The 13,964-nt window shown below is 37.5% G+C and overlaps 1 protein-coding gene across 2 annotated transcripts; it reads left to right on the top strand.

The window, feature by feature from the left end:
• Positions 1–4,118: 4,118 nt before the first annotated feature.
• Positions 4,119–12,363, top strand: LOC108335628 (putative disease resistance protein RGA4). Of its 2 annotated transcripts, XM_052869289.1 has the most exons (3): positions 4,119–10,182; positions 10,265–10,491; positions 11,948–12,363. In XM_052869289.1, exons 1-2 carry the CDS (start codon positions 6,891–6,893, stop codon positions 10,369–10,371), a joined length of 3,399 nt encoding a protein of 1,132 aa, XP_052725249.1. In that variant the 5' UTR covers positions 4,119–6,890; the 3' UTR covers positions 10,372–10,491; positions 11,948–12,363. The 2 variants fall into 2 exon arrangements, with proteins under 2 accessions (XP_052725249.1, XP_052725250.1); XM_052869290.1 differs by lacking the exon at positions 11,948–12,363 and having other exon boundaries at positions 10,252–10,485.
• Positions 12,364–13,964: the final 1,601 nt, after the last annotated feature.

Here is a 13,964-nt window from a genome sequence, read left to right as displayed (position 1 = left end):
TTTTCTTTAAAGGAAAATGTAACAAGAGACTCGGCAACTATCATCATCAAGGACTACTGCAATGGAAATGAGCTAGCACTTGATATTCCGGTGCTTGAGTATCAAACTCCAAATTGCAAAGCCTATCAATTTGGGAAGCTAAACAAAAAAGCTTTTTCAAAGACAACATGGAGAGCATCAAGGAAGTTGATATTAATTCACATAGATGTTGCAGGAACTCAAAGAACACCTTCATTGAAAGGTATTCTTTATTAGGTTCTCTTCATTGATGACTTTACTAAAATGTATTGGATCTTTTTCTTCAAGAACAAATCAGAGGTGACTGGAATTTTTTGGAATTTCAAAGCCAAGGTTGAGAACGAAACTAGTTTCAAAATTCAGATTTTGAGGTCAAACAATGGCACTGAGTACACATCTGAAAGATTCAATTAATTTTGTGAGGATTCTAGCATTGAACATCAACTAATTGCTTCCTATAACCCACAACAAAATGGGTTTAGTGAGAGGAGAAAATGATACATCTTGGAGACGACGAGATGCATGCTGTATGAAAAGAATTTACTAAAAGAATTTTAGGCAGGCAGCAAGTACAACTATTTTTCTTCATAATAGACTCCCCACCAAAGCATTGAACGATCAAACACCATTTGAGGTTTGACATGGTTACAAACCATCTATGAAATTGTTTAAAATATTTGGTTGTTTGTGCTTTACTCATGTTCCACAGAGCAAGCGAGATAAGCTGGATAAAAGAGCATCACCGGGTATCTTTATAGGCTACAGTACAATCAACAAAACCTATAAAATCTTTCAGCTGCAAACCAGAAAAATAATTATTAACAGGGATGTTCACTTTCTGGAAGATGAAGAATGAAATTGGGATGATAAAAGGAAGACAAATCTGGTTTCTACAGATGTGAAGTTCAAATCTTCAACCTCAAACACAAGACAAAATGAAGATGAAAGCTGGCAAAATGAATTACTAGATGATGATCCAGTAAGAGGTATCAGATTGCTATCCGAAATTTATGAAAGATACAATATTTCTGTGTGTGAACCTGCAGATTATGAAGAAGCAAAGAAAAGTCCACATTGGAAGGTTGCAATGAATGAGGAATTGTCAATGATCGAGAAGAACCAAACCTAGATTCTTATGGAAAAACCTCAAGGCATAAAAGTAATTGGGGTCAAATGGGTGTATAGAACTAAATTAAATGCTGACGGTTCTATCAACAAACACAAGGCAAGACTCGTAGTGAAAGGTTATGCACAAATTTTTGGTATAGACTACTTAGATACGTTTGCACCAGTTGCTCGATTGGACACCATTAGGTTGTTACTTGCTATAGCTGCTCAAAGGAATTGGAAGGTTTATCAACTTGATGTTAAATCAACTTTTTTAAATGGTTTTTTTGCAAGAAGAAATATATGTGGAACAACCCCAAGGCTTTATGAAGGAAGGAGAAGAAGATAGATCAAGCATATTTCAGAAGCATGGTTGGGTGTTTGATGTACCTTACAACAACTCGGCCTGACATCTAAAATGCTGTAAGTATTTTATCCCGATTTATGCATCCCCAAGTGAAATGCATTTTAAGGCTGCAAAAAGAGTGATTAGATATGTCAAAGACACTCACAACTTTGACATCAAGTTCAAAAGGACTGAAGAATTTAAGTTAATAGGATACTCAGACAGTGATTAAGGTGGTTCATTTGATGACATGAAGAGTACCTCAGGGTACTGTTTTAGCTTTGGATCGGGTATTTTCTCTTGGAGCTTGAAGAAACAAGAAATTGTTGCACAGTCTACAGCAGAAGCTGAGTTTGTTGCTGCTACCACTGCTGTTAACCAAGCCTTGTGGTTGAGAAAAATTTTAATTGATCTTAACATGGAGTAGAAGGAAAACACAAAAGTTTTTGTTGACAACCAAGCTTCCCATAATTCTGTCTTTCATGGAAAACCAAGCATTTCAACATTAAATTGTTCTTTTAAGAAAAGTACAGAAAGATGGAGCTATTGTTCTTGTTTATTGCAAAACTGATGACCAGGTTGCAGATTTGTTCACCAAACCACTTTCAGTCAACAAGTTTGAGTTCTTAAGATAGAAGATTGGAGTTTGCAGTTGCAAAATCAAGGAGGAGTGTTAGATATTTGTTTTTGAAGTGCACATGACCTCTTTATTTAGTTTATCTTTATTGTTTTTGTTGATTGAATAAATCTTTTTTGTTCCTAAACTTTAGGAGAAATCATTTCTGTTTTATCTTAGTCAGTTTTTTGTTACTGCAAGTATTATAAATGTATTGCAATTGACAGTGGAATAAATGAATTCCCACCCATCTTTCATTCCAATTTATATACTTTTCCTCTTTCAGTATTTTATTTTGTCTGTTTTTGTTGTTGCTCTCATTTTTAAACCAACAAAGACAAATTACAACGTTTGAGAACATTATTTAAAACATTAATAGATGGATGAGCAAGCCTATTGTGCCAAATGGAATATAAACGAAACTTGTGATTGGTGATAGCTGAAGACTTAAAAGACTGGAAGACACGGTAGAATGAACGACTGAGGAGATGTTTTCAGGTGAAACTATGGAAAATGAGGTGAGCTACATCAGCAAAAACTGGTATAAACCATCCGAATCAAGAGATCTTTTAATAAAATGGAATGATCAACCCAGGATTTAATAAAAATGACAAAAGGATGAAACTCAAAATAAACATGATTGTCATGTGCAAATCGACTAACACTGGTGAGATTTTTATCGATGGAAGGCACATGTACTGAGTTTTTGAGATGTACAGTAACAAAAGGCTTGTGACTGGATATAAAGGAGCAGAATATGAGGATTAACCACATAACGGTGGAGCCGATGGGCTTTGATAACTGGTTTAACCTGCTGTTTCCAGAGAAGGAAATTGGCGTGTGAGAAGAGAACCGGCGACAAATAAGACTGGGTTTTAAAAACACTACCTATGAAGAAACAAAGTGAAGAAACAGTGACTACATGATACTATGTTGAAAATAGAAAATCAGAAATAGAATCTAAGTATCATTATTATTAAAACCAAAACAAAAAAGGATATTCCCTTATATTCTTAACACAAATCCCTCAAATTTCAAATCAAAATTAGCTATTCCTATTAAAGAAAATCTCGGCACAAGCTCCAAGTAAGTTACACTAGATTTAAACACTATGATTTGTTTTAGTATTTCTGTCCAAAATAAGTTACTTTTTAGATTTTTGTTTCTGTAAAATGTTCGCGCATAACTTTATTTATAAGAAAAACTTTAGTTATTCGTGATTCCTAGGGGTGTTCATGGGTACGATAAGCTTCAACTTATAGGTAAACTTAAACTTGAACTAATGATGCTTTGAGTTATTTTTATTTGACTTTTTACTATATTCCTCATGTTATAGTTAACATTCACAATAAATAAATATATTTATTTATAAAGTATGATAAAAAAGATTATACATGTTATACAGCTTTTTTTTTAATTATAATAACTTTCGCTCTTTTTGAAAAGGAAAATATTTAAATATACACTTTATTTTGAATTGTTCTGAAGCTACATTTTTTTTCCCTCATTTAAAGGTCCAACATATCTGTGACTATATTGACAAATCCTTAAAGGATATCTTCTGGAGGGGAAGTAAGGAAAGGGATAGAATGTTGCATTGCTTGGAAGATTGATTTCGAATCTTTTGAACTCTGCTAATCGGTTATGGGTTTCCTTCACGAATCCAATATCTTTGGGGATGGCAACTTATTCTTGAGCTGCAAGAAGAAGGAATTCCATCATCAAGGTGTTGATACTTTTCTGAAGATGTTCTTCTATTTGTAGTCTCCCTTTTTTCCACAATACGAATGAGATTTATTTATTTTTCATTTTACTCAGATAAACTTCAAAAATAAAATGTACCTTGCTTCTGCCATTACAGTAATTGTTATATTCCAAATTCCCACCACAAGTTAGTTAAACTATACATATGGAATTCTTTCCAAACAAATTATTCACTCATCGTAGCCTCTCTTCTCCATAATCACCACCAACCTGTTGGGTAAACTTTAAATGGACCCATTGCAAGAAAGTGTTTTGTCTTATTGAAGATTATGCACCCCATTTGTAAAAGAAGTTAGGTATTGTGTTAGCACTATCATTACCCACATAGTAGTGGAGAGTAGTGGAGATGTTAGTGGAAATGTTAGGTTTAGTTTTATTATAAATATGGAGGTGTAGTCTTGTATGAATTGTGACACACTTGTAGTGTGTGCACCGTGGGAGAATGGGCAGTGAAAAAGGAGAGAGTCTCCATGTTTGTGTATTGTGTGAGAGAAAGAGAGAAAATGGGTTGTGTGTTGTGAGTTGTATGTTGTGAGCTTGAGAGATTAAAGTGTTGTGTTTGTATTTGTATGTTCTGGATAGTTTGTCCAGAAAATTAGTATATACATGTAGAGTATATTTTCCCAGATACCAGACAGATAATATTTATGTATACCTCCCAGTTCCAGTTCGATTTCTACAAATTACGGATGGAAGAGGAGAAGGTCACGGCTGGCACTGATTTCATTTTGGAAGGTGCTCACGCTGTGACTTCATTCTGGAGCTCTCGGACACAGAAGAGCAGCTGGTCCAGCAGGGGCGTTCCAGCAGAAGCTTGAGGAGCTCACGGACAGCCCAACCTCAGCACGGTCTAGCTACCAGCAAAGAAAGTGGTAGAGACCCGTGGAGCTGGAAGGAGTATGAGGGAGAGCCGCCACTGAAGAGGAGAGGGAGCTGGAGTGTCTCCCGCAGGTGCCGGGGGAGACGCTGGAAGTGGCGAAGGCGTTTCCGCAGGAGTTGATGCCGCCGATGGAGAAAATTTCTGCAGCGAGGGTGCCCTCGACGGAAGAGGAGTCGCGTAGGAGAGATGGACGGTGATGTCCAAAAGCACACAATAGCTTTGGAGAGAGCACACGGTGCTAAATTGTGTGCACGGCCTGGAATAAGGTGCATCCAGAGCTTGGAGAAGAAGCACGGCTGCTGCATGGAACACGGTCCAGAAGCACACGGAAGAATCCACCAAGTCCAGCAATCCGACTTTGAAAAGAAGAGCAGCAACGTGAGGTGTGCTTGGGAATAAAAAAAAAGGAGGCAGCAGCTGGTGGTGGGTCATTCAAGCCACTGAGAGGAACCACCGTGAAAAATAAGAGATGGGGGAGATAGAGAGAGAGGGAGTGTTGTCGAGGGAGAAGGTAGAAGAAGAAAAATTCCAGTAGCTAATTTCCTTGCTCCTTATTGGTACGTAGGAGTGGTAATAAGAGTCAAAATGGTGGGACCTCTTCATTTGCTTTGGAGAAGATGGAGGAAAAGGACAAAAGGTGGGCAGCAACATGGCATAATGGAAAGCAACATTTATTTTGTCTTCTTTTGAAGAATGAAGATGTAGCTTTTGAGAAAAGTGGAGGGCCACCTCACTTATTTTTTGGCATGCCAGGAGCACTAAAAAGATGGATTGAAGAAAATTTTTTTAAAAATCTTAAAAAAAGGCATGCACATGAGAACGGCCAAAGAGAAAAGGGATCCATCTTTCATTTTGAAAAGCAGTGTGCACACGGGAAGGAGAAACCGAGAGGTGCAGGGACTTATTTTTTGTTAAAAGATGTAGCTGATTTAATTGGGAGAACTTTGAGTGTCCGAAAAAAAAAGGATAGTGAAAAAGAGAGAGAGTTTGAGTATTTGAAAAAAAAAAAAAACAAGAGAGAAAGTAAGAGATGACTAATCTTGCTAACAGTGTCCCTAATTTAGTTGACAGAGCGTGTCAACTATGTTGATTGGAGTCTGCAGATGAAAGCTTTTGTTGGATCCCGATGTTTGGGATGTTATGGATTGTAGGAAACGAGAATTCACAGATAAGGAAGAGCAAATCTGTGACCCATATTGTTGAGGTGAAAAGGACGCCTGTGACAGAGAAGTCCAGCGGTGAGAAGATAGCAAAGGAGGCATCTTCAATAGACGCGTGCAAGGGACAACTGTGTTAGGCAAGACGAAGTTTGAAAATTTGAAGGAGAAAGTGGCATATCAACTCGGCAGAAATGGAGAGTCGCTGCCTGCCAGCAGAGTTGTGGAGAAGAGTTTGAAATCATGGACGGATGATTTCGAAAGTTTTGTGTGCATCATCGAGGAGTCGAAGGACCTATCAAAGCTCTTGGGTAAAGAGGTTGATCGGGTTCTAGAGGCACACCAGCAACGGTGATTTTAGCCACATAGATCGAATGCTTCGGGAAAAAGTTTGATTTGAAGAGGAGGAATTCGGAATACTCAAGAACTAGACGATCCAGGGAGAAAAGGTCGAGAATAGGGAGCACAGGTCTGGGAGAAAAGAAAAAAAAAATCGAGGTGATGGGATACACTGCAAGAAGACCAATTTAAAGTTTACGGGGAGTTTTGTTGGGTAAACTTTAAATGGACCCATTGCCACAAAGTGTGTTAGGTAGTGTGTTAGCACTATCATTACCCACGTAGTAGTGGAGATGTTAGTGGAAATGTTAGGTTTAGTTTTATTATAAATATGGAGATGTAGTCTTGTATGAATTGTGACACACTTGTAATGTGTGCACCGTGGGAGAATGGGCAGTGAGAAAGGAGAGAGTCTCCATGTTTGTGTATTGTGTGAGAGAAAGAGAGAAAATGGGTTGTGTGTTGTGAGTTGTATGTTGTGAGCTTGAGAGATTAAAGTGTTGTGTTTGTATTTGTATGTTCTGGATAGTTTGTCCAGAAAATTAGTATATACATGTAGAGTATATTTTCCCAGATACCAGACAGATAATATTTATGTATACCTCCCAGTTCCAGTTCGATTTCTACACAACCTTTCCTTCATTCTAGCTCTCGTTCCTTCCAATGGCTGACGCTTTGCTGGGAATTGTGTTTCAAGACTTGCAATCTGTTGTTCAAAGCCAACTTGCAACCTATTGGGGTATTGATCAACAGGCACAGAAACTTTCCAGCAATCTTACGGCAATTCGTGCTGTCCTCAGAGATGCTGAGAGAAAGCAAATAGCAAGCCATGCAGTGAAGGATTGGCTGCAGAAACTCACAGATGCAGCATATGTGCTTGACGATATATTGGATGAATGTTCGATTCACTCCAGAGAGGTGCTGTCTGATGATGGACATACTTCATGCTTAGCCCGTGCACATCCTAAGGACATTCTCTTCCGTTTTCATATTGGAAAGAGGATGAAAAATATCACCCAAAGATTTCACGACATCAATGAAGAAAGACGCATGTTTGAATTACGAGTTGGTGTCACAGAGAAGCCAACAGTAGATGATGGTGAGGATTATCAAACTACCTCTGTCATAACCGAACCCATATTCTGTGGCAGAGACGAGGATCGAGAGAAAGTCGTGAAGCTTCTCCTAGAAGCTAATAACAATGAAGACCTCACCATCTATTCCATCGTTGGTATGGGTGGACTTGGCAAAACAACTCTTGCCAAACATGTCTTCCATGACCACAGGGTATGCGAAAATTTTGACTTGACAATTTGGGTGTATGTTTCTGTTGATTTCAATGTGAAGGCAATACTGCAATCCATCATAGAGTATGCCACCGGACAAAACCCCAATCTCCATACTTTAGAAACAATGCGGAAAAAGGTTGAAGAAGTGTTGCACAGCAAGAGATATTTACTTGTTCTTGATGATGTGTGGAATGAAGACCAAGAGAAATGGAAACATTTGGAGGGGATGTTGCGGTTTGCAAGGGGAGCAAAAGGAGCTACCGTTTTGGTCACAACTCGACTCGAGGAAGTTGCTTCCACCATGGAGACGCATCCAGCTTACCATTTGACAGAATTGTCAGTAGATGACAGTTGGTCATTGTTCAAAAGCTATGCGTTTGGACCAAACAGAGAAGAGAAGAAAGAGCTTGTGGCAATCGGTAAAGACATTGTGAAAAAATGCGTTGGTTCGCCGCTTGCAATCAAAACATTGGGAAGTCTATTGCGTGATCAAACTGCGGTAACACAATGGGAAAATATAAAGGAAAGTGAGATTTGGGATATACGGAGTGAAAGTAGTTCTATGACGGGTAAGGAAAATTCTATCATGCGTGCTTTGAAACTAAGCTATTTTAATTTGGAGTTGTCATTGCGGAGATGCTTTTCTTTCTGCGCAATATTCCCCAAAGGTTTTGAAATTGTCAAGGAAGAACTAATTCATCTCTGGATGGCTAATGGATTTATTAAATCTGAAGGAAATGTAGAAGTGGAGGATATCGCCAATAATGTGTGGAGAAAATTATACCGTAGGTCATTCTTTCAAGAAGCAAAGTCTGACAAGTTTGGTATGATTACAAGTTGTAAGATACATGATCTATTTTACGATCTTGCCAAGTCTATTATGGGTGAAGAGTGTGTGATGGTTGAGGAAGGAAGGTTGACTCAGTTGTCAACTAGAGTTCACCATTTACACTTCTTAAGTTATAATATGTCTGTCGATGTAGCTGCTTTCAAGAAAGTTGAATCTATGCGGACTTTTCTTTTCGGTAATATTAGGCAGTTGCCATCAAACCGTTGTCTGCGAGCATTATGTATAAGATCTTCTATGTTGCCTCCATTGAATGATTTAGCACATTTGAGATACTTGAGTGTGCATGATAGCTCGGTGAGAAACTTGAATGATTCAATTTGTCAACTGTCGAAATTGCAAATATTAAAACTGGAGTCTTGCTTTGATTTTTATGAGATACCTAAAAAGTTAACACAATTACAGGATCTAAGACATATTTTGATTAATAAGTGTGCTTCAATACCAGATATGCCTCCGAATATTGGGAAGTTAAGGCATCTAAGAACATTAAGCCTTTTCGACGCGGGTTCAACACCTGGGTATGGGTTGACAGAGTTGAGTGGCTTAAGGCTGGGAGGCAAGCTGCATATCAGAGGACTTGGGAATGTGAGCAACGAATGGGAGGCTAAAGAAGCAAATTTGAGGAGCAAGAAGGAGTTGAATCGCCTATACTTGTCATGGGGTGGTGGTGCTATTTCAGAAGGTAATAATGTTAGTGCAGAGAGAGTATTGGAAGCCTTGGAACCTCCCTCAACTCTGAAGGGTTTTGGGATGGAAGGATATCAGGGAAGAAAGTTACCGAGTTGGATGAGAAGTGTTGTAGTTCTGAAAGACTTGGTGGAAATTATACTCTTTGACTGTAACAACTGTGAGGAGCTTCCTCCACTTGGTAAACTACCACACTTGAAAAAGGTACACGTGCGTGGAATGAAAAATGTGAAGTGGATAGATGGTGAGTCGTATGAAGGTGTGGAGGAGAAGGCATTTCCATCGTTGAGTGTAGAGAATTTACCAAAGTTGGAAAGGATGTTGAGGGATGAAGGAGTAGAGATGGTCCCCCATCTTTCCCAATTAACAATTGATGGTGTCTTCAACTTTAAAGTCCCACATCTTCCTTGTGTTGAGGAGCTTCATGCTAGAAGAGTTGTAGCAGCGACTTCCTTCATTGAAGGGGTTGGGGATAACATGGTTTGTCTAAAGACTCTGGGTGTTAGCTTGATTAAAGGAGTGAAGGTACTACCGGACCAACTGAGGAGGCTGGGTGCCCTGGAGTACCTTCACATTGGATTTTGGTATGATTTGGAGCATTTTCCAGAACATGTATCGGAAGGTTTGACCTCTCTTCGAAGTTTGAGCATTTCCAACTGGAACTTAAAATCCTTGCCTGAAGGTGTGCGACATTTGACATGTCTTCGGCGTTTGAGTATCAGAAATTGTCCAGAGCTGGTAGCTCTACCAAGCAATATAAGCAAACTAACTTCCCTTCTGGATGTCTCAATCGATTATTGCCCTACATTACCATATGGCTTACAACGTGTGCCTTCTCTACGAACTTTGGATATAATATTTTGCAAATGTACTTCATTACCGGACTGGCTGGGAGACATGACTTCTCTTCAAGAATTATTCATTTTGGATTGTGGGGAGTTGAGGTCACTGCCGAGTAGCATTCAACGCCTCACCAACTTGTCTTATTTGAGTATACACGGATGTCCTCATCTGAGGAAGCGGTGCAAGAGGGAAACAGGAGATGATTGGCAATACATAAACCACATTCCAGAAATAGAACTGGACTCCTACTCACTCCCAGAGGAAAAGTCTTTAACATTAAGTGGTGGTAAGTGAATGATTGTTTAATTTTATATATTTTCTCTTTATTGTGAGATTGTTCATACGTTAAAGTTAGTAATTGCATGTAGAGAGTATCCGCCGATTATCTTGCTCATGGAACTGCTTCAAGACTGCAAGACAGCCTGCCAAAGGAGTGGTAAGCAGCAATTCATTTGATCGTGTACTTGAAGAGTGAATGAGCCATTCCAGGCACAATCGAAGAGCAGTCTTGAGTTTTGAGAGATTTCTTTAAGGATTTGGGGTTTTGGACTATAAATCGGATCGAACTCATTACTACCGCGTTCTAGCTCTTCAGGTAAGTCTCAAAATACCTAAGCTAGACAAATTTATAAACTGCAGATTTCAATTTCCCACGGTATTACTAATGCGGTTGACAATTGTATTGCTGCTTTCTTCCATTAGTCATCTCTTACTCTGAATACTTCACCGATAATACTAATTTTACTTTCATTGTGTGATGAATTCTATGCATTCATGCCGAGTTTAACCATTCCCTGTATGCTAGAATATCTTTAAACATAAATTTGGGCTACCTTTTACTGAAATCTTATTTCCTTATGATACATTCTGTAGAAATTTTAAACGCTCTCTTAAACCACTTTGTATAAATCTGGGAAATGTACTCTTATTATTATAAATCTTCTGGACAACTATCCAGAACATACACATACAAACACAATACTTTAATCTCTCAAACTCACAACAAACAACTCACAAAATAACAACCCAACACAAAGTGCAACCCCTCTTTTCTTCTTTGGTACTTCACGGCACACACACCACACTCCTCTATTTTTCTCTCTTTCCACACACTCACAATATTCCTTTCTTTCTTCTCACACACAAGAATACCCACTTCTTTCTTTCTTCTTCTCGGTGGTGTGCCACTCCCTCTCTCTGTACTTTTCTCTATTCATGGGTTGCATACCCTTCTACCTTTCTCACAAAACACCATGACTTTGGTGGCTTCTCCCTCTCTGGTTTTCTCTCACAAAACAGTGAGGCTTCTCTCTGCCCATTCCCACGGTGCACACACTTTAGTGTGCCACACTCCTTTCACAGCTATCAAGCATACATTTATAATAAAACCAAACAACCAAAGCTTACCTAACATCTCCACTCACTACATGGATAATGATGCCAACACAATACCTAACTCCTTTTGACTAAGAGATGCACTTACGGTGGAAATATGCTGACACTTTCCACACTTCTTTTCATATCATTAAAAACATGTGGGTCCATTTAAAATTTATCCAACACATTCAAGTATCCAAAAGCAAAGGTACATTCATCATGTACAACTCTCGTCTTTTAGTACCAAATTGGGATTACATTCTACGAATGGTTCATGCATTGCTATCCTAGAGTGATGATTTTTAAGTACTGCAGAGTTTTTAATGCACAATCTCACGTCTAAAATTCCTCTGCTATTATCCTGCTACTTATATATTTCACACTTTCATGACCTATTCTCAAATAAGATTAAGATGCTTTAAATACCAAAATCACTACCCCTTCATAATGAGGAGTCCCTTTGCTCCATTTTTTTTCGCTTCACACTCATCATGCACTAATAGTGCATAATATATTAAGGACTCAAAGAATACGAATATTTGAATATAATGAATGACATTTGGTCACTTAATTTATATATTAAAGAAAAATCTTTAAAAGAATTTATATAATGAAGAAGCATAGCCATTCATTGATTTAAAGATTTAAGTTGCACTATGTTCTGTTTATTGCAGGGCTCCTTATAATCCAACAGAAGATTGAAATGGATGGATAAACACTCATACAAGGAAAGAGGTTGACGTTTGTTTATCTCAATAAGACTCATTATTGTAAATATCCTTGAGTAATAACTAGGAACTCTTGATTATAAATTTTATAAACTATAGTTTTGCAATTTGTAATAAGCTAGTCTTTAGTAAGATCATTTGTCATACCTTTAAGCACTGCTTTCTAAGGTTAACTGTTGTGTCAGTATTCAATCCATGACGTTTAAAAGTTTGTTCTAATAAAAGGTGCTATATCGTTGGTCATAAAAGCTGACATTAGTAGCACAAAGATGACCCGTGCTTCCGATAGCATCAAATTCACTGCCAAAGTGTTCCACATATCAAAATGGGCTTATTGGTCATGCTGGTTCCGTTTTCAACATAATCCAAAAGATCACCAAATAAAATATCTGAATGTTGAAGCTAATATATCAGGGTTGAAAACCAATGTACGAGGTTCCTATTACTAAAAGATGCAATTTATAATAATCATAAATAGACCTGTCAAATTAACCCATTTTATAATATTTGCTCTTAGTCTATGTGGGTTGAGACCAAAAAAGTTCACAGGACCAAAAAGTCCTTTATTAAAAAAGTCCACAGAACTAAATATTCCCACAGCTCTATGGGTCAGGGTCAGCCCATGACTTTTTCTTTTTACCAAATTTTATGTACAGAAAAAAAATTTATGGTCCAAAAAGTGATACAAAAACAGAGAGAAACAAAATTTTTATGCTACAATAACATATAACAGAAAATTTATACAAAAACAACATATAGAATTTATTCAAGCTAAAAATCTTGGATTTCTCCATCTATCCAAGCTAACTCAGGGTCCTCTACCCAAACATGGGACCCTACTACAAAATTGACCTGATCAACCGGTGCATTTAAAAGAATCATCAATGTCTTTATCATTTGTGAACATGCAAACCAATATGTGAGACTTTGCTCCCACAATACGAGTAAAGGTCAATCATATAAATGACAAAAAATCACGTCTCTGAGTTTACACCCAATATACGAATTGTAATTGTTTACACCCTTTAGTTACACCTTGTACCAATTAACCAGACCATGCAGTAAAAATACCTTGCCTCCGTAAGTAATAAACCACCAGCAGTTTTTTCCTCGACTTCAGCAACCTGCATTCCATATTTAATCAATCAGAGGGTACATACATTTGATATGCATTTCATGCAGCAATTCAATTCTTTAAATATATTAGATATACATTTGAAAACCATGGTTCCTTTGCTTATTGGTTGTTAAAGACTACTAGATTTAAAAAAATGTTGAAATTAATAAAAAATTAAAGTGTAACTTACAATAAAAAATAAATCTGACTCAGGTTATATGTGATTTTACGTTGTGCCTCTGAACCTTATGGACCACTATTCAAAAAGGGTATCTATTCTACTTCAACGTCTATTGGAAAACAAAAACAAGGAAAAAAGTTTAGCAGTCACCTTATAAAAGTTAAATCATTGGTCCGAATAAAAACCCAGCAACAACTTCAGTTCTGATCAGTAAAATATAATCATGTATATACTTCAGGAGATGAATTTCAATTACTTATATTTACTTACACTGTTTCTGCGACTGAAAAATCTAGAAAAGAGTCGAAGTTTTATTTGGAAAAACAAATTTGAAAAAGGAAGGGGGGAATCCGAAAAGAAGTGTTTGATTGAAGAAAAAGGGTAGAAAAAATTAGCACGCAGCCTGTTCTGCATTTGACTTTTAGATCATGATAAAAAGTGAAACAACTTATAGATACAAACAACTTTCTAGCACTACAAAAACTAGAAAACAATAGATAAATTTTGTACCATAACATATACTCGGTTAAATTTATTTGTTAATGAATAGCTTGGCCTGTTAGTTGGCAATTGATATTGTGTAGTTTAAAGTGTTTGAAAAAAATGAGTTGCAAATTGTGGTTAGTGTAAGAATGAAGGTTGATTTTGGACCTATGCATTGAGAT

Source organism: Vigna angularis, chromosome 10 (genome assembly GCF_016808095.1).
Source record: "Vigna angularis cultivar LongXiaoDou No.4 chromosome 10, ASM1680809v1, whole genome shotgun sequence".
Lineage (NCBI taxonomy): Eukaryota > Viridiplantae > Streptophyta > Magnoliopsida > Fabales > Fabaceae > Vigna > Vigna angularis.
This window is presented reverse-complemented; position numbering and strand designations above follow the sequence as displayed.

Bases quoted from the DNA above. Each gene is read 5' to 3' on its own strand.
- LOC108335628 (XM_052869289.1), top strand. From the start codon at position 6,891: ATGGCTGACGCTTTGCTGGGAATTGTGTTTCAAGACTTGCAATCTGTT. The intron at 10,183-10,264 runs GTAAGTGAATGA...AATTGCATGTAG, and splicing joins GTCTTTAACATTAAGTGGTG to AGAGTATCCGCCGATTATCT.